We start from the raw sequence: 21559 nt of genomic DNA, 5'->3' as shown, positions 1-21559 counted from the left end.
TTTTCCATTGCTTAAGTTAATTCTTTTAATGTTATGTTTTAGATGTCTAATCAAATCTCTCAGCTTTGTCTTCAGCACATAGACAGGAATTTAGTTAAACACAGATTTAAAAACAGGCTCAAATATCTTACAACTTTGAAAGATATGTAAACAAAATCTTTTGCTTCTGGGATTGTATTCTTCAATTTCATCTTCAGAAGATTCGGTTGCTGATTGTACAAAATAGAAAACTGGACCTTTTAGTTAAAGATTTCTATATCTTCTGAATTAGTGGAAAACAGCTGAAGTTACAAAAGGAACCATCTTGCCAGTTTTTCTTGGACAGCGTATAAGTAGTATCTTCTGCTTAGTCTGGGATGACTTTGTTTTGTCTTTACTTTTCAAATTCTTCTTTGCAATTACAGCTTATAAATTTTTCTAAGGTCTACAGAACATTTAAGTTGAAGTTAGAAAATTAAGTTAGAAATTTAAGTTGAAAATCACTTGGACCTTGTGTTTTCTCTGCTTGGCAATTAGAGCATCTACTTAGAAAGAGAAAATTCTTTTCATATGACATTCATACAATCTTTGTTTCATAGCAAATGCCATAAAATCTTTAGCCACTTCAGTGCATTGTATTATAGTTTATATCATCAGCTTATTATGATCATAGTTCTAAAATTGCAACATGCAGGATTTTCTTTTTGCATATTCTTTGCCAAGCTTTAATTATTGCGAGTGATTTTGTAGAATCTCTATTATAGTACCTATTCCATTTTGTATTAGAGTTGCTGATATTATCATATAAAGGTGAAAGGAACTGAAATGAAGTTGGGAGATTTACACTGCCATAAAAGTAGTAAGATGCAAGACCTCATCCCGCTTCCACAGAATAATGTTCCAAATAGTGCTCCCATTTATTCTAATAGTACAGACAGGAATGTGGGTGAATCTCCAATAAAACAAAGTGAATCAAGACAGGGCTAATTCATCCTTTAACTTCTGACCATTTAATTTATTATGCAGACACACACACACACAGACACCTCTCTGCTCTGCAGGAGCAGGTTATTGGTATGTCATTTCTTGTTTATGGTAATGAGTTCACTTAGGTTTAGTTTGTCAACTTTACATCTATTTATGAAGCTGTAGATAGTTCTAATGAGGCCCATGAAGGTTATTAGGAGCTGACAGTGTATGCAGAATAAAGCAGTAAGAAATGATTCATGGGCTTTTTGCTTTCATGGCATCTCCAACAATGCTTGTAAAATATTTTGAGATCTTTAGATTAAAGCTGTCAGTTATGACATGTAGATTTTATATATGTGATGACATGTATGCACATACAGATACAGATTTATAGACAAAGCTCTACACAAACCTAATGTATGACTGAGTTGTGAATATTCAGGCCAGTAATTACATACTGTAGGAATAATATTCTTAAGATAATACATTAAAGATATCTCAATGATCAAATGAAACGTAGAATAACTGATGTAGATAGCATTATAACTTCTCAATTTCAAACTCTTATTTTCTCTACCACTCAGGGTATGTTTCAGTGGTTCGTGACAGTGCTGTGTCCAGAATTTCTCAAAACCTAGTGTGGAACAATCTGTTTCTGTACTGCAAAAAGCTATGTTTAAGGAAGTATTGCTACTCAGAGTTCTTTCTGTCTTTGTAGAAGGTTCTATAAAGCTCATCTCCAAATCCACATACAGATTTAATCACTGCTACTCCAGTAGGAGGAAGTAGTATTGACTCCAGCCAGTCTTTCACTTCATTCTTCTGCTGTTCTGATCCCTTTAAAGATTTCTGTACGAGTCACTGAGAAAACTTTATTGAGAAGATTCACATTGATCACACAGTCAGCTTACATATCTGAAAAATTCTTCCTTTCAAGGGTCTAACAGTCGCATATAAAAATTACCTCAATTCAGGAGCTTGCCTCAGTTACAATTACAATAGCCTTCTGCGTGACTTGAACTAACTAATTAAAATGCTTATTAAAGTCTGAGCCATTGAAGCAAAGAGCCAATATATCATTTCTCTCTGCTTTATAGTTTATATATTTTCAGCATCTAATAGCCTTCACAGGGATCATTCCATGCATTCATAACCCTGTAAGTAGTTATATTCTGGCCTGTATTTCCAAAAATGGCCCATATATTTGGCATAAGTGCAGTGTTCTGGACTCATAAAGCCCATCCAACAAAATCCTCAGTGTATGTGCTCATGTGGTTTCAGTTCAGTTAGTTAGCTGAGATGTAAAATTTTCCACTTACTGATGATAACTGCTTATGACTGTTTAGCCCCAGTTTCTGATGCATGAGATCGCGAGATTCTTCTCTGTTGTCTCAGAAGTTGTAAAACTCCTTACATTATGTTAGATTAGGAACATGGGGCTCTTCCTTGCCTCTATTGCTCTTTGAGGGGCACGAGTTCTTCCAGGCATCTCAGCCCAAAAACTATTTTTGCATGGTGTTGACTAGGTATTGCATTCTTGAAAATAAATCCCCCTGGGTTTCTATATTTAAGGGAAAAAAGTTGAGCACATGTATATACAAATATATGCTGTTGGGTTTTGTGTGTATATATATGGGAGGAGATGAAGTCTAGAAATCTGTAAATAAATGCATCTCCATGAAGAGTGTAATCAGAGGAACAATTTCTTATTTTTAGTGGCTAGCTCAAGTTAGATAGTAGAAATTATTTCTTTTTTCCCCTTTCACTTCTGTGGACTTCCAGCCATATCTGTTACGTAGTGAGAAAGAAGTTTAATTCACACTGAAAACAGCTGTAAATCTTTAGTTTAGATTTGTTGGCACTACCTGTAACCATTCTGAGTGGAGAACACTTGATTAATTTTCATAGATGCCCCTCAGAGGGTAACAAAAGAAAAACTGATTTCAGCTATATCTTACTATCCTTTCTATTTTTAATGTGTTTCCATATTCAACAGGTTACCAAGGGGATTGGAAGGTGTAGTGAAACTGAATCTTTTTTTAATTAAATATTTTCACTTCTTTTCAGTATACCTCTGCTCTGACCTATGATGCTGTTCAAGTGATGACAGAAGCTTTCCGTAATTTGCGTAAACAGAGGATTGAGATCTCCAGAAGAGGAAATGCTGGAGATTGTCTTGCAAATCCAGCTGTACCCTGGGGTCATGGTGTAGAAATAGAAAGGGCATTGAAACAGGTAGCTTCCCTGGAGTGAATGCTGGGATGAGTGCATGTGCAGAATTCCCTATAAAGCTTGAAAAGAATCCTCCAGTCTCCTAATCTGCCTGGATCTTGCTGGGAATAATGTGGAAGTGAAGTCCTCATGAACCTGTCTAAGATAATATATTGCATACAAAAAAGAGTTTGAACTTAATGTTTTTGAAATATCAATAATCATTTGTGGAAATACAAAATGCATTTTTCTGAAAAGAAACAAACTTAATTCTTCTACCACTTTCATCTTCATCTATTATAGGTTCAGGTGGAAGGTCTAACAGGGAATATAAAGTTTGATCAGAATGGAAAGAGAATCAATTTTACAATTAACGTCATGGAACTCAAAAGTACTGGTCCTCGGAAGGTAATTTCAATTGTCTTACAGTGTTTTAAAAGGTTTTACCATGCTAAGCAGTGGGTTAAGGTAGGTAATGAAACATTAGATTAATTAAAGCATGAGTTGTGATAATATTTGTTCATAGGTGTGTTCTACCATGGTTTTGCAGAATGAAGTTAAATCTGTATTATTTCTTTCTAACAAGTATGAGTTATTATTTCTGGTAAGTACTACATAAGAGTATTTTGCTTTCAGTTTTGGGGATTAAAGTTTTTGTTTTCTGATTTGAATTGCTAAATCTGAGCCAGCATTTTGGGGAAATATGCTTCTGAATGACAAAAGCCAGATACAGCTTTCCAGGGGTGTTTTTATACATGTGTTTATCTTTCTGTTCTAATTTCAAATCTTTCATGAAAAGCCAGTTTCTCCTGTCTTCATAATCTGGAGTATTTCATAACACTTTCAATTCTACAGTATGTGGTAAAACCTGTTAATGTGTGAATAAAAAATAGTATACCTGTTTTACACACAAAGTAGTATGAACAAATGTCAGTAGTTCAATCTTTTTACTCTTTGTTGTAGTCTTTCGCTACATAAATAGAAATACTTACACTGGTAAATCCATAGCTGAAATAGTTCTCTGTGAGTACAAATTAAAGGCATAGTAATAACATGCTTTACCTTTCTATAAAAGTTCATATTCACTGGTGTCTGTGCATCCTATAAACTCTCTTTAGATTGGATATTGGAGTGAAGTGGACAAAATGGTTGTGAATCCACTTGATGGCCCTCTTGGAAATGAATCTTCTGGACTAGAGAATAAGACTATTATTGTCACCACTATTTTGGTAATTAACTTCATGTTTTGTCAGAAGACAGTCTGTCCTGCAATGATTTGTTTCTCATCCTTATGTTAGTTTAAATATATTGTCTTCTTATTATTTGAAGTTGTGAACTGTTACTCATTGTGATACGTAATAAAATCTGGAAATTAAGGAAATGTATGTGATTCAGTATGCAGTTTTGATCTGTAGAGGACAAATGGTCATTGGTTGTAAATCCTAGAAAGTTAAAATTTTTAAACCTGAAAATGGAAATTATATATCTGCTTTCAAAGGAGAGGAACTTTTTGAGAGGCAGAACCATAGTGTTAATTTTAGAGAATAGATTTTTATAAACAGCAAAGAGACTGGTTCTTATGCTTTAGGATTGTAGCTGCTATAGATTGGTAAAGTATAAAATAAAATGTTAAAAGTTGTACTCTGGCTGTTTAGAAAATTAAATTATGTATTGTTATGGAACAGCATTTTTCTGTAAGTTACCCAGTGTGTTTATCAGTTTGGACAAGTTAGAGGTTAGCATAGGAATTTCTCTGGATGCAAGAATAGTTCTGTAACAACTGAACAAAGAGGAGATACATTAATACGACTTATGACTCATCACCAGTTTTGCTGATGATAGTACTTTAATGCATAGTTATAGATATCTTGCCTATTGCTTGTGTAGTACTTCAATAAAAATATAGCCTGGAGAGCCTGAAGTATTTTCCCAGGGAGAGATGTGGTTGTGAAATAGAAAATAACTTTCTTCTATTAAGACAACAACAAAAGCAACTAAATACCTTTGCCTTCTTCCATCCAAACTTTATGAGAGAAAGAAACTGATTTTGGAATTTACTCTTTCTTCTCTGAGTGCGTAACTCCTGTTAACATTCATGGTCATTATTAACATACTTCTGGGAATCACTATGCCTGTAAGTATTTTATTTGTGTATGACTGTGGAGAATGAAGCTTTTAAATGTGTTAAAGACATGTCACATTAATAATTAACAACTAATATATACATAGCATGTATGATTCAGATGGTGTCTTCTCTCTTTTTTCACATGTAAAAGGGCACATGTTAATCTAAGAAGTGTACAACTGATGCATTTCTCTCTACCAAGTAGCTAAGGCAAGTTCTTTCTGTGCAGGAATCCCCCTATGTCATGATGAAGAAAAATCACGAAATGCTTGAAGGAAATGATCGATATGAGGGCTATTGTGTGGACTTAGCAACAGAAATTGCTAAACACTGTGGATTCAAATATAAGCTCACAATTGTTGGGGATGGCAAGTATGGGGCGAGGGATGCAGACACGAAAATCTGGAATGGGATGGTTGGAGAACTTGTTTATGGGGTAAGAAAATCTTCTATAATAAAGCCATTAAAGATGACTGATGAAAGGGGTGGGTTTTTGTTTTGTTTCCTCTGTATAGTATAGGAAAATTATCTAATTAATTTGATAGAGAATTAGTAATTTGCAATAGCATGAAAAATTTTGAAAGTGAAGTGTGGAATTGCATTTTAAATACAAACGTAGTGAAGGCGTAGTTGATCCTACTGACCAGATGAAAATCGAAGTACTCTGCTAAATGTTTAAATGTCATATACTTTTAAAAGAGCATATGTGAAAACAAAAACTTGGAATATGCCAACAGTATGGTTATATGTATTTTGGACAAGTTAAACTAAAATCTTCTGAAATTCTCCATAGGATGTTCTCGGTGAAACAAATGTTGCCGGAGTCTCTGCCATCCTATTTTCCATTTGTGAAATGCAATAGAAACGAAACCATTCTTTGCATTGCAGTAGCTATTATTTCCTTTTTTTTTCTTCCTTTACAGAAAGCCGATATTGCAATTGCTCCATTAACTATAACATTGGTGAGAGAAGAGGTGATTGACTTCTCAAAGCCCTTTATGAGCCTGGGGATATCAATAATGATCAAGAAGCCTCAGAAGTCCAAGCCAGGAGTGTTTTCGTTTCTTGATCCGTTAGCATATGAAATTTGGATGTGCATTGTTTTTGCCTACATTGGGGTCAGTGTAGTTTTATTCCTGGTCAGCAGATTTAGCCCATACGAGTGGCACACTGAGGAATTTGAAGATGGAAGAGAAACGCAAACTAATGAATCAACTAATGAATTTGGGATATTTAATAGTCTCTGGTTTTCCCTGGGTGCCTTTATGCAGCAAGGATGCGATATTTCGCCAAGGTTGGTTACTCACTCATTTCAACTTTGTGCATTTTTGGTCTCAGCCGTCTCAGCCAGAGGAGGTTTGTGGTGCATATATTTTCACTCCTAGAGAGGAATTAATTGCTTTCTTTTTTCCTCTCCCTAAAATCATAGAAGTCTTTGAAACAAAAGCAGGTTCATGATGTATTTGATCGATATTGTATTAATGCCGATCATACATTTACCAAGTGAAGTTATATACACCATGTCGAGACTGTAAAATGCATAAGGTTCACATCATTTCATGCCTTCTTGGAGGGGTACCGTGTTTTTGCTGCATATTCCCATTTTACAGTTGACAGTGCATATAGTTCACAACAACTGTAATGGGAAAAAGGGGTAACACTAGTTGCAAACTACACAGGCAGCACTTTCCCTCTGAAGCTCACTGCATAGCATAACACAGTTATTAACCTACTGTTATTCCCCAGGAGAGCCTTGAACTGAAATAAAAGTCATGTGATGGTTCTAATTTCATGTGAATAGTTGCAAAAGACTGCTGTTTTTTCATGGCCTAGTTTTAGAAAAGTCACAAAGGAAATTGCTAAAATGAATCTGAAGGTCCAGTTCATAAGAGCTTAATTCCTAATGGATTTTCACCTGCTTTATTAGGGACAACTGTAAAGCACTTAAGTTAATTCCTTTGCAGTTCATTAAATATTCTATTGTGCTTATGCACAAGTGGTTCTAGCCCTGATTCAGCAAAGTGGTAAGTAGGTAGGTAAATAAGCATTTGCTGGTTGAAGGAACTATAGCAACCAACAAAATAGAAGAGTTTAAGGAAGTAAAATCAGAAGATTTGTCTAATTATACTAAGCAGTTTAACTTTCTTGTAAACGTCCTAAAGTTAAGAGAGGGAGCAGGTCAACTTCTAGTAAGTCCAGTGGTTGGTGTGCAAAACAAATCGCATCAAGGAAGCATTTCTTAAGTATGTCTTGCATCCCAAAAGGCAACAGCAGGTTTTCAAGTTTTTGTTCTGCAGAAATAGCAGAGCATTTATTGTGTGAGAACTTAAGCAATTCAGTGTAAAGGCTGCCATATCACAGTGGGAGATGCCAGGCTCTATGATAAAAGGTACAATGGATCTGGCATATAACACAGTAAGAATTGTATACAAGAAACAAGACAGTGAGGAGAGCAAGTTTTGCAGGTTGTGAGAGGTTGTGTTAATCTCAGCCCTGTAGGTTTTTGTATCCATTTCATGCTTCACAGGTTTAGTTGTCTGCAAAGTCCCCTTTCAGCTACAAAATTATTTTCATTGAAAGCTTTATTTGAAGGTTATAGAAGTATAATGATTTTCATTATTATTATTGTTATTATTTTACTGGCTATGAAAGCACAACAATTGTTTTGCCCAGTTTGGTAGCTTTTGAAAGGTAATAGAAGAATAATGATAATAATAAAAGGTGCATGAAACTCAAATAATTTTGCATATTCAAGATTTAGTTTCAGTGAAGTGTTTAACAGCACTTTATTTCATTGCAAGCATAATTTCGAGGACAGTAGTTAGTTTGTATATCATCTGTTTATTCTAAAAGTAAAAAAGGGCCAAAACCACTTGTTACTTCTGGTTATGCACCAAAACCATCACTATGGGATTTCAACTCTCTGCAGATGAATCATTGTAAATATGAAAGGAGTACCTTCAGGCATCAGCAAAATACCTTTGTGAAGTTAAATTGTGCACTATTGTTATAATTTCTCTAATAAAAATGACAACCACTGTAAGGATTTTAGAGTAGACAGTTTACTGACTCTGAAATAGAAGATGTTGAATAAGACTGGACCATCTGGAAATAGTCATTAGTAGCAGTCCTCATGTTTCCTCATGTGTAGCACAGAAACAACAGAGTAGGATAATATATTATATGATAATGATAACTTATAGCAAAGTTTTCCTCATCTTTTTTGAGATGTTTGCTCTCAGTTCTGCCAAATAATACCGTTCTAAGTATAAAATGTGGTGCAAAAATTAATTTACTTGTGCACAAAAGTTGTTAATTTACCAGTACTTAAAGGTCTGGTAAATTAGATGCTTCTAAAGTGTGGGTTCATGCTACCATATAATTATCAATCTTTAGAAACTTTTTGAAATGTACATGCAAAAGGAAATTATTTATTAAACTGGGACAGACTGTCTGGGGAAATGTTGAATACAAATGACACCCCAAATAATTTTACTTTTAAAATGTCATATGGGAACATAATGTTTGGATTGGTATTGAGCTTATTCTTTTTTTCACAAAGTAGGTTGCAGCTTTGCTCACAGATCATGGGCTTCTGAAGATTATTGTCAATTACAGAGGGTGTCATCAATATAATATAAAATACCATAAAGTTGGTGGTTATTAAATATACATGGACATATTGTATTACAAATATGTAATACAATATATTCAGTATATCATATAACTCAATATTTTACTTGTAGAATTATTTTATACTGAAATTACCTCCATTTCAAAATGTAATATTTTTTCAAAGATGATAGAAAGAGTATTTTGCAGAATACATCTCAGTTTAAAAGGACCTTGAAATAATTTTTTTCTGTGGTCCTTTAAATAACACACTCTGTACCTTATGGTGCTTGATTTTCATGTAGTAGAGGGATTTAGTGAATCTATTGGGACATGGAATAAATGTTTTAATGTCAGAATTACCACAGACATTGTATACAATAGCAGTTAGTAGAAATAATTTGTCCAGAACTGATTCTATTTATTATTATTGTTCCCAGTTTATTAGATCTGCTTAACATAGCTATCATGTTTAAATGTATATATATGTAGTTATATCTATCTATATATTATGTCAGAATTAGTTTGTAGTCTCATTTTTAGTACAGTAGGCTGGGTGATTGATTTCTAATTCGTTTACTTAATAGATAGAGAAGACACATCAACACGTACCTAAGTTCCTGCAACTCCTTAGTACTAGACTTTCAGCTACATGCACATTTCTGCCAAATACTTAAGCACATCTCCGAAAATTATGTACTACTTCCTATAATGTCTTGTTTAGAAAGAAAGTAGCTATTAATTTCAAAGTTTAAGGGATTGTTTAAAAAAAGGTCAAGTTTGACAATAATGCAGTATCAATATTTCTCTTATATTTTCTAGTATTGGAAATTATTATGTCATGTACTCTATGCTGTTCTATATGTTTTCTTGAGTTCTCTTTTCTTCTTTCTTCTTGAGCAGGAGATGCAAAACACAGATCCATAAGAGCCCACCTGCTGCAGTTATAAACATCAGATTGTTATTATTTTTTAAAAATATACTTTCTTCACCATTTTCCTGTATTATCACTGATTGTTTCATGTCCAGTCCTCCATTTGTTAAATGCTTGTATTTTCAAAAGTTGTGTGCACTTTTTAGGCTATAGATATTTCCTGGGCCAGCTTTCATTACAAATAATGCTGTTGTACAGATTGTCCACAGCAGAAATCAATCTGTGTCTGAATGTCTTAGGAAAATAATCAGGCTAAAGGCACTTGATTTTAAAGTGCATACTGATTTTTCTGAAAGCACTGTTTTGCTGATTTTGTTTGATCCTCATCATAATGTCACATGAAATAACTTCAGATGGGACAACAAGCTTATAGGTTAAATATAGCACATTGTGGTGGGAACAGTTTGCTTCAAGAGTGATCAAAACCTTGAAGAACTGGATCACTAAGTTCTCCCAGAAGTAAACTCTGGAGTCCTGATTTCAGTCCAGGAGATGTAGTGGAAAATGCCTTGATTTCCTATCTGATGAGTATGCAGAGCTGCACTGTGAGATTGCCTGAAATGCTTTCCTATAGTATAATGCATCATTTGTGTAAAACTGTAAAACATGTTCCTTTTTAGGACTTTCATTTCACTTTACAAATCCATTTCATACTTGTTATTAGATCCCTGTCGGGGCGCATTGTTGGAGGTGTGTGGTGGTTCTTTACCCTCATCATAATCTCATCCTACACGGCTAACTTAGCTGCCTTCCTGACGGTTGAGAGGATGGTGTCTCCCATTGAAAGTGCAGAGGATCTTTCCAAGCAAACAGAAATTGCTTATGGGACATTAGATTCTGGCTCCACTAAAGAGTTTTTTAGGGTAAGAATTTCTACTTTTTAGATTTTTTTTTTTTTTAGATTGTTTTAAATAGGTCTTTGCTCATGTAAAAGTGTTTTCCCTAGGCTTTATTAAAAGGTTGCTATGAAAATGTGATGTGCACAGTTCAACTCACAAGCCTTAAGTGTTTTTGTTTATTCATTATTGTTACATTTTATTATCTATATACAAATATAAGGGTCTTGGTATAAATATGCAAAGCAGAATTACCTAAGAAAACCGCTCCACTATAAAGTGAAAAACAAGGTATGTTTGAAGAAGGGAGTTGATGTCATTCATCTCTTTAATAGCTCTGTTATATTTTAGGTACTCACACAGTAAACAAGAACATGGGAAGATGCACATTCATGTTTTAATAAGTATTCCACATGATTTTTCAAGCTTGCAGATGGGGAATGGAATATAATCCTCTTGGCTACTGTAGTAAATACACGCCTGCTGCTGAAAACAGTTCTTATTTTTATTTGCATTACAGTAATGCCTTGGAAGCCTGTCAGTCCTCAGCTTCTACCTCCGTGTATTGCAGTTTTAAAAATACATGAAACTTCCAGTGTGTGAGTCTCTGAGGCTGCCCTTGAGACACCAGCTAGCATGGTGAAATCCATCCAGCAAATGAGTGAGAGACTAAGGCTGCTGAGAAAAAAAAACATAACGGCTTTACCTTGTGTGTGTGCTCTGTGTGTCTCTGTGTGCTCTGGCATGCCAAAATAGAAAAAAAACCCCATGTTTTCAGGTTTTTTTTAGTGCAGGACGTTAGGTTTAGACCAAATCTATTTTAAAATAGTTATAAATAATTCATTTACATTTCAAACATAGACTGACATGAAAATTAAGTGAAACAGGTTCTCAGAAATATTTTTTAATATACTGTATCATTAGAGCAGTAACTGTTAGATTATGGTTTTCACCAGATCCTGTAATTCTTACTTAACTGGGAATGTATGAAACGGAATCATACTTGTCTCTGCTGTAGAAAAGCATTATTTTCTGATTCTGATGATAGGTTCAGTAATAATACCTGCTACTGATTACATTCCTATTAGCTAAACCAAAACTAACATCAGGTGTGTAAGGTAGTAAAAATGAGATCAGATTTGTCCTAAGAGTGTTTAGAAGCATTTAGAAGCATACAAACTTGTTTCTGGTTTTGTGAACATAAACTTTTTAGATCATGGCTGTACCAGGGATTGAATGTGAACTCACAGTAGGTCAATTCTTTTGAATAGTTTCTCTTCAGAGGTTTTTAAGCTTTTCTTTTTCAAACAAAAAATGTTTGTATGTGCATGCTTTAGTATGTAGTTATGCTCCTAGCATATATATATATATATATATATATATACACATATTTCCAGTTTTACGCAGCTAATGTTCCTGGTGATTACTGGAGCATTTAGAACTTATTTTTCTAAAAATTAGGTGGAGGCTTTGAGAGGGCGTGTTCTTCATGTTTTATTAAATTACCTTTGGATCTGCACAAGTTTGCTCTGGATATTTCTTCTCAGCAATTTCTGTCACAAAAAAGTTGGTGCACTGTGTGCAATACAACTTCTTAGCCTGATGGCTCTATCTACTATTTGCTGAAAATCACTTAAACTTGGCCAGTTATTTTTTCCTGAAATAACAATTGTCAGAAATTTTTTTAGGAGGCCTGAAAATCAAGTTTCAAGAATGATACTCTCTTTGCTGCAGATAATGTGCAAGGAATCTCTAGCACCTAGACTAAAATTTCAACCAGAGTATATCTGTGTTCTGACTGGATTGGAGTGGATGTGTGATTTTTATATGACCTGAAATTAGGACTCAAGTTCTTTGAACAGCTGCAAACAACTCGAGTATTTTTCTAGCAGCATGCTAAAATGGGCTGGTTTTTGTTCTGTCACTGTCAGGAATTAAACATGGTTTAACTGGGGTTTTCAGTTAGTCTGTTTTCAGTTCAAGAAGTAGCAGTATTTGCAAGTCTGTTTTCTGTTGATGGAATGTATATTGAATCTTCATTAGTGTAGCCCTAATTCCTGAAACAGCATAAAATTAAGGATAGCTGTGTACTGGGGATGAGAACAGTAAACTGAATTTTCTTTGCTACTAAAAGATGTTTTCTGATAATACTTTAGACAATTGAAAAAGAGATGTTTCACAGTTTTTTTTAAAAAGGAATTTTCAGCATTAAGCTAAATGGTGAAAGTCAGCTGAAAAATCCTATTATGAATACCTGGATATATATGTATGCAATATTAATTGAAAGAGGTGGGTTCAAGTCTTTGTCCAGCTTCTATGACTGCTCACCACACATCCTACAGACAGTAGGCATCCAAGCTAGTCCATATCACTTGACTTGGAGATAACATCCTTGGCATTCAATAATTTGTATTTACTTTGCCCTTTACCCTAATTTAGGTAGGCACTCCCTAGCTTTAAAGGTACTATGGACCAGGAGGAGCTATTCTTGCCGACAGTGAGCACAGCGCCAGTTGGCACTGCATCAGGAAACATAACTGAGAAAAAGGGATGAAAAGACATTATACTCTGGTTTTTATAGTGCTGCTTTAAAATGAGAAGCAGAAGCTTGGTAGATCCTATGTAGGAAATGTCAGTGCAGAAATAATGGATTTAAGAGTATTTTAAAAGAGAAAAAAAAAATTAAATATGATGACATAGTGTTGCTGAGCAGTAAATATCAGCAGGATACTATCGCTTGTTAATAATAACATTATAGATAAGTTTTTAGATGTAAATCTATAGATACAGAATTGTTTTCTTTAATTGTAGATCCATCAGGTCTCTGTAAATACCAAAATGTGTAATAGTTTTCCTCAGGAGATCTCAAAGTTGATACTAGCAGAACTGCAAGCAAGATCCAAATCTAAACAGTTCTGTTACACTGAGCTGGGATATTTACCACTTCTGATACTTGCTAGCATCTCTGCTTTAGAGATAGTGCTCATAGAGTTCTTAGTGCAACTGAAAGCCCAAACAAAGATATATATTGCATTGCTGTTGCATTTTCTCTAGGGTTATGGGCAGAACATCAAAGAAATTATGTGTGTCCATGGTTTTCCCAAAGTGTGTCGTTTTTCTCAAATCAGTAGTGGATTGTAGTCAAAAGAATGTGGATAAATCTGCAAGCACAGCTTGAAAGAGTTAGGAGTCATTTCAGTTCATCTTGTGTAGGTGTATCATCTAAGTGTCAGGTCACAGACACTACTCGATGGAGCAATAAATAGTGGGACAGTGAAATTCCATCTCTCTGGTACGTACTAGTGACACTCTCCACAGTCACGCGCTGTTTTTACCTTCAGTGGTTTCTCAGCGGCTGCAGTAAATGCAGTTGATACATGCCAGGACACATAATTGAACTTCAAAGTGGGGAAAAAGTCACCCAAGAAGGCAGTCTACTGTTCACCTGACACTGCAGAAGTTAATTTTAAAGCATTATCTACATATGTTAACTCCTGAAGTTGCCTCACTTAGTTTCATGGGCTATGGCATGGGAAGAAAGGATCGAAGTAAGTATGCAAGCATTTGCTTGAACATTTCCGTGCGTTCCACCTGCTTGAAGGCATGTTGAAAATTACTATCAAAATGATACAACCAGAACAAAATTTAATTATTTTTACGATTGAATCATATTTTTATTGTATGCCTAACTCTGTTCATTAAAGGCATGTACAGATCAGATAGACAAATTACATCAATCTTGCTACCTTTTTTTCCATAGAAGATAAATTGTAAATAGTCCTGTGTGTAAGGTAATAAGGCATCTCAAAAAGAAAACGATGTGCACAGCAATAATTAGACTCATTTATTTTCTCTCTGCATTAGTTTTTATTTAAAATCTCTTCATATTTACCTCTTCTTGAACCAACTGTTACATGAACAGATCAGTCTGTTTTGTTCTAGCTGTTTTGGTGGCCTTTAAAAATAGATCCTCTGCCAAAATTAAAGCAAGCAGAACTGCTCCATAACAAGGTAGTATCCTTTAGGTTTCACTGAGGAGACTATGCAAGAGTTGCTTATTCTTGCTTAAGGAACAAGAGTTGCAGAATGAAAAGTTGGGCATTGGAAACATGTTGGAAGGATGATAGTCCTTAGCCTTGTAAAGAAATCCTCTCACATAGTGGAAAGCCAGCAATAAACATAAGAGCTGACAAGACTCCTTGAGTAATTTCTCCTGCAAAAGTGTTATCTGTTGGGAGGCAAAGAAGATTTGGCCTGAAGGAAAATAGTAGTGTCTTTCTAAGAATGTTAAACACAGCCCAATGCCTGAAGTTTTTTAAGTATTTTGAAATATTTTTTTTAACTTGTAAAAGTATTTAAATTAACAATTACATTACAGGAGGTTGTGGAAAAAGGGAGAAACCATACAGCAGTCTATGAACCTCAGGCTGTCTTCATGCTCATCAAGATACTGAAAATTCTAAAAAAAATTCCCACAGGAAATCTTTAAAACCAAGAAGAAACACCGATTTAAAAGAAAAATTAAATTGAGATAAAAAACTATGAATCATACCTCACCCTCAGTTTTTGAAGTTTGAGATGTAGCAGAATTATAGAACATATGTTTCCAGAGTTAAATTTTGACTAGCTCAACAGAAGCCTCTGAGAGGTGAAGGAGACGAAAGGCTTAGTTATGAAATCTTCTGTAAAATTTACTGCAGACTCTGCTTGGTACCTAAGGAGGCAGAAGGTATAGGACCGGCATTTCATGAATCTGTGAAGCAGATATGATTGGAGAGTGCGAGTTTGACTCTTTAGTTTGACAGGAGAAAAAGGCAAATTAGCTGAAATAATGAGAGTAGTCAGATCTGAGCACTGAGTTAGTGCAAAGACTGCCCTTTGAATCCAGTAACGTATTACTTTTCTGTGATACAGAGGGCTCAAGTGATGAATTTTCACTTGTCTCTTGTTTTTTGAGGTCCTTGCATCTGGACAACACAGAAAACAATTAATTTAGGCCATTTGGAAAGTTATTATAAAATAAAGAATTCAATACTTCCTTTTTTCCCCAAAGCATCTTTTTGTTATTTTTCAGGTTTGGTTTTGTTTTGTTTTTTTTTCCTTTCCACATTACCCCAAATCCTAGTGTCAGTGAACCTAGTGACCAAAACTCTGTGGGACTTTAGAAATCTTGTTACAAATATTACTCAGAAAGCTCAATTTCAAGTTAGTGTTTGCAAAATATTTATTAAAAACTAAATGTATTCCTCTTTAGTAGAATTTTATTTTCTTGTTTTTAGGGGGAAATTTTGTCTTGTAAAAAATGCATTATATTCCTGATCTTTTCTTTCAAGTTTTCATCAGGCTTTCTTAGATGTTTGAATTAAAGTATGCTGTGTAGAAGGTAATTTTGTGATGAACAAAAGTGAATTTGCATCAATACAGTCTGAAGATTCTCCAGTGTTGTGTAATCTGTTGTATAAATTGCCACACTCTGTGTATAAATATACACTCCATGTATAAATATGCACTACTTCTGGGTGCACATCATTCCATAATACCTCACTTGTTATGGTTAGGAACATTCTTTTATATTTCCAGCTTATATGTATTTATAACTAATTTATTCTCAATTTTCAAGTACATTAATAACTATGTGGATTTTGTTCTTCTCAGTGCTTATTTTCCTAATGCATTAATCCTGAATGAGCAGAGGTGTACTTTGTATGCCATCTGAGATCTCAGTTTTCTTTGTACAAAGACATTAATATTTCTGTGTCTTTTCTGAAAATAACTTTCTCCCAATTCTGTCACAATGTTTTCTGGTAGCCTATTTGATCATTGTGACAGATCAGTGTTTCTTTTTTTTTTATCAACTGATGATCTTCAGTCGTATCTCAAATTTTCTTACTGTTCCCAAGTTGCTGGACCATGCTTTTAAACTAGAAAGTTTAATTTCATTTCTATCAGTCTAGTGATCAGAATTTTCCATTTCTCATCTATAACAAATAAATAATATCCTATTGTCTGACTTGATGTGTTTTGCTATCCCAATTTCCTTTACTACTAATCTCAGTCATTTCTGTCTTGAAATGTTTTCACTTTAAAGTGTCATCAGAAGCTGTGCATACCATGCAGTTCTTCATACCAAAAGAGCAGTAGCTGCTTTGATGGCTTTTTCATTCCTCAGTCCAGGCAGTAAGTTTTTGGTTCTAGAGTCCAGAAACAGCATCTGCAGTTATCTACAGATTTGTGACTGCTTGAGAAAGTGTTCTTGTGTTTTGGGATTTCGTTTATTCTTCCTCCGTTAGTATGAGTGCAATAAGTTTTTTTTCTTTTTCATCCAGCTTGATCATTTCTTTTTCTGTATCCTCATTCCTATTACTTAGTCATAAATCATAGATTGACTTGGGTTGCCAGTGTCCTTAAAGAGGATCTAGTTCCAACACCTCTGCCATGGACAGGGACACCTTTCACTAGACCAGGTTACTCAGAGCCTCATCCAGCCTGGCCTTGAACACCTCCAGGGATGCGGCTTCCAGAACTTCTCTGGGCAACATGTTCCAGCATCAAGTGTTCCAGTTTTTCTTTACATTAATCTCATCAAAAACAAGGCAAAAGTATATATTTAGATTATGTCCTTTGTGTAGATTGTTTTTGTTCTCTGCATTTCTTCCCACTACACTGCAGATGCCTTTCTGCCATTCTTTTTATCACTTGTAAGGTTTGAAAACTTGCTGCTGTTTGCTGGTTTTTTCAGTTCACATTATACCACATACTGTTTCCTTTATGTTATCAGGTTTCTTCTGATCAAATCGAGATCCTACTTATAAATCTACATTCGTATTACAGTGATGTTACAATGCTGTAGTAGTAGATGCCACGACGACTATAGTACAGCTGTCCCCATATTGGTAGGTTTATTATAGTAAATAGGAGTGGACAGCAGACTTTTCCTTGTGATCATCACTTCAGAATTGTAGAAATTAGTTTTTGTGACATTTATCTGAGTTTTTAAAGCAATGACTTTGAAATGGTTTGTTTTGATTTCATGAATATGCTGAATGATGGGGAGGATTTTTGATTCCAAGGAAATTGAAATTAGTAAGTCTCAGAGGAGAAGTCATTTCAGCAGGTATTTAATGGCAGTTAAATTGTTTAGGAACTTTAAAATGCCTTTGTAAGACAAACTTTGATCACTTAATTCTGAATCTTGTGGAGAATATGATGATTATGGAAGGTCATTGTCTTGCACATTTTTGGAAAAATTATTTTAAGTGTACTTTTGAGGAATTAGTTCTTGAAGTAGAATGTTCTAGATTTTTTATTAATTAGATCAAATATAGTAAAGATATTTTTGGTAGCTTGAGTAATGGAAACTAAAAAGCTATAAATCTGCATATTAAGATGCAACTAATTTTTACCATTACTCAATAAAATTATTACAGAATTTAGAACTTCTACTTATTTGAACTTTTTTTTTGTTCACCTTAAATATTCACCAAGTATAAACAAGGGTAAGTACTTTAAAGTACTTAATCTTTAGCTAATTAAAGAGACTGAAAAAACTAGTTCTGTTCTCTTCTGTGTTTTTTGGATCTATTAATGTTTGATTTACTGTGTAAATTGGCAAGTTTTATTTGTCGTTACTTTTTTTTAACTATTGGTGACAGTACCAGTTCCTATCCTTTTGTTCAGTACAGAAGGTCAACAAGGTGGTTTCAAAAATCATATTTGAGAATTAGAGATCTGCTCCCACAGTACAAGATCATCAGCTAGTAGAATGTTAGTAGTCTGAAAAGCTATTTCTGTCAATGACATACTAATTACAGCACCCCAGTTTGAAGAATAATAGGTCTTTGAATGTCAAAAAAAAAAAGTTATCTGGTGACCCACAAAATACAGCTAATTAAGTTGATAAAACTTAGCATAAATTAATTTTCTAATTAGTTTCTTAATGAAGGCAATATTTTACATATAAATGGGATGTGTACATGTAACAATAACTATTATTATTATTATAACCCAATTTCTAGGGTATTTTTTTATCATTGCATTGTCACAGAAGTCTTAAATAATGTGAGAAAAAATGTTCATTGTGTATATTAGGGTCTTGTACTGTCATGTTGGTGTTGATTGTAATACCAAAGTTATAATTAGCTTTTAGCATTTCATATGTACACTGGAGTGTCACCTTGCAATAGCAATCAGCTACAGTAATTAAGAGCAATGCAGATTATTTCCATATTCTTTCCTTCTTGTAGTCAAATAATATGGCAATCAGCAGTGGTTCTGTATTTGTGGTGCACGATCAAAAGTTGTGGGTTTTTTTATGGAGCACTGCTGTCCTTTCAGGGTTTTGATTCCATTAGAAGAAAGAGTATATAAGAGCGAGCTGTGAAAGCCCAACGTGCACACAGAGCATCCTGCATTCACAAGGATTTTGTTTCCTCATGGTTTAGTCCCCTATTGATAATGACTGCATGCTTTTCCAAATGCACTTTAAGGAGATGAAGGCCCCATACTAGCCACTGTGAAGAAAATTAACTCTACCCCAGGCAAAACAAGCACAGCATAGGTATAAAAAATATGGTCTAGCACTGGCCAAACGTAAATAACACTGCAGTGTGCTTTTGGTTGTTGTTGTTTGGTTTACAATGCATTCGAATTAGGATATGTATGTGTGCTTTTTTTAACTATCCAATAAAATGGGCTTTATGAGTGAGTGAGAGTGTGTGTGCACACTGAATGCTTGATGGTCTCTCAACTCTGTCATTTTCCACATCTTTAGCTCTACCTTTCAAATAAAGGACAAGTTCTGGAAATAATGAAGGAGAAAAACAATGGCACAGTTCTGAAAACCAAATATATTACAAAATATATTGTGTAGCAATATAAACAAAAACCTTAGAAGTCACCTGTAGACAGTGGTTCATTGCTCTTATATTTTAGGGAAGTAGACAAGGTCAAGGACTAAGAAAGGATCAAGACATAGCTGTATGAATTCCAGCATAATGTTTTTCAGTGTTCATGGCTGCAGAGGATGGTGTGGTCATGGCACATTCTGAGTGTTATTTTTCTGGTGACCTTCTTACAGAACACTTACAGGTTTTCATTTTCGTGGTTGCTGGGTCAGGTGTTCGTACCTTCATTCATACAGCAAGGACCCTGTGAGCCATCTAGTGGGAAGTACCTTCTTAACACTTGACCATTTGGGAAAACTACTCCTCGTCCCTTTCCTGTTCAGCTGCCCATCTTACAGTGCACAGTGATAGTTTGCTTCGTGAACTGATGCAATATGTAATTTTTTTAGGATTCTCCTAGTTTTTAGGATTATATGTTTTAGGATCTTCTGGATGGAACAAGAGCAGTATGTATGCAATATGGGAGATGTTCCAAGAATCTGAGAAACCCACTCTGCCTTCAGCACACAGTTATTTTTCTGTCATTCTGGTTATGCTGAGTATATCCAAGTCTCTTGGTATTTATGGGCATACTGAGCATGTATAGATCCGTTGATCAGAATATGCAACAACTGGTCTGCAAGGGAACTTTGAAGAAGCCAACTTTGCCAATGTACGTGTAGATTCTAGTAATGGTTGGAAAATTTAAATGTTAGAAATCTTTCTTGGTACTGCCAGAACCTTTCATACTAATAGCCATACAAAGACTATGGAGAAAACTGAGCATCAAAATCTTCCTAGACTACATTTCTGGGCATGAAGATCAGGTAAGTTTGGGAAAATGCTAATGCAGTACCACAAGAACAGTGAAACCTTGGGAGATAGTGAAGGCATTACTGATGCTTTTATGCTTGATTCATTTATTTTTAAAATGGTATGGTCATAGATACTGGAGCAGAATGGCAATTCTGAAGTGTATATTGTAAGATGTTTCTAATAGAGAAGTGCCTTTAATATGTTCTATCATGCATTTTATCTTTGATACAGAGTTGGTATACTAGCACATATAATAGTAATATCTGACCCTGATTTGTCATGTGTCCCATTGTGTCTGCTGTTTCTTTGATAGCACTTCTTCCTTTCTGGTGACATGTGGGTGGCAAACTGGTCTCCTTTTTTTTTATTTTCCAGGTTAAGAAATAACAATCAGTTGGTAGTTAAAACTGCCAGTTATAGTTGTAACTACCAATTGGTTAAAGCAAAAGAAACATACTTCAGGTAAAAACTTCCCTGAAGGAAAACCCTGACCTGCTGAGTTGAGTAGCAGAGGCATGTGGAGTATTACAAATAAGAACAACCTTGAACCAGGTGCCTCACTATTAATGTTCCCTTCAGCTTTCACAGCAATTTTAGTTTCCTCTGTGGAGCAATCTGAAGTTTTCTAGTGCTACTGACACGTTTCAGCTCACATCTTGTTTGCATAACCACACAGCTGCAGAGCTGCAAAAAAAGATAATCTTGAGTGGGAATTTCTGATTAATATGTTGCTGAAATTTGAATATAAGACTTTTAATTTGGCACACCTAGTAAAGTGGAAGTAACACTGTTTGCTTCAAATCTTTAACACAGATATAACACAACAAAAAATAAATATACAATGACAGCATAACATTAATAGGAAAAGAGAATGTAGGTGTTGCTATCTTTCAAAGTTGCATAATAAACTTGCCTAAAACTGACATAACCATATTTTCCCAGGTGTGCTTTTGCTGTCTACAGAAAGATTAGTTAATTAGGCTTCATATTGTCTCCACAGAGATCTAAAATTGCAGTATTTGATAAAATGTGGACCTATATGAAAAGTGCAGAACCATCTGTGTTTGTGAGGACTACAGCAGAAGGGGTAGCTCGAGTACGGAAGTCCAAAGGAAAATATGCCTACTTGCTGGAGTCAACCATGAATGAGTACATCGAACAAAGGAAACCTTGTGACACCATGAAAGTTGGTGGG

General features: G+C 34.8%; 1 protein-coding gene across 5 annotated transcripts in view; it reads left to right on the top strand.

Moving 5' to 3' along the window:
* The window catches only part of GRIA2 (glutamate ionotropic receptor AMPA type subunit 2), a 92442-nt gene that overhangs the window by 64749 nt on the left and 6134 nt on the right, over positions 1–21559 (top strand). For all 5 annotated transcript variants that reach the window (XR_003571116.1, XM_027882840.1, XM_027882837.1 and 2 more), the window contains exons 7-13: positions 3016–3183; positions 3463–3567; positions 4278–4388; positions 5514–5720; positions 6208–6578; positions 10495–10693; positions 21365–21559. The exon at positions 21365–21559 is cut by the window's right edge and continues 53 nt beyond it. Coding sequence is in view for 4 of the 5 variants with exons in the window: in XM_027882840.1 (XP_027738641.1) it covers positions 3016–3183; positions 3463–3567; positions 4278–4388; positions 5514–5720; positions 6208–6578; positions 10495–10693; positions 21365–21559 (1356 nt within the window). In the remaining variant the exon portion in view is untranslated. The remainder of the gene's footprint in view (positions 1–3015; positions 3184–3462; positions 3568–4277; positions 4389–5513; positions 5721–6207; positions 6579–10494; positions 10694–21364) is intronic.

This window comes from Empidonax traillii, unplaced genomic scaffold, assembly GCF_003031625.1.
Source record: "Empidonax traillii isolate 1590-97213 ecotype Southwest subspecies unplaced genomic scaffold, ASM303162v1 scaffold112:size1231168, whole genome shotgun sequence".
Taxonomy (NCBI): domain Eukaryota; kingdom Metazoa; phylum Chordata; class Aves; order Passeriformes; family Tyrannidae; genus Empidonax; species Empidonax traillii.
This window is presented reverse-complemented; position numbering and strand designations above follow the sequence as displayed.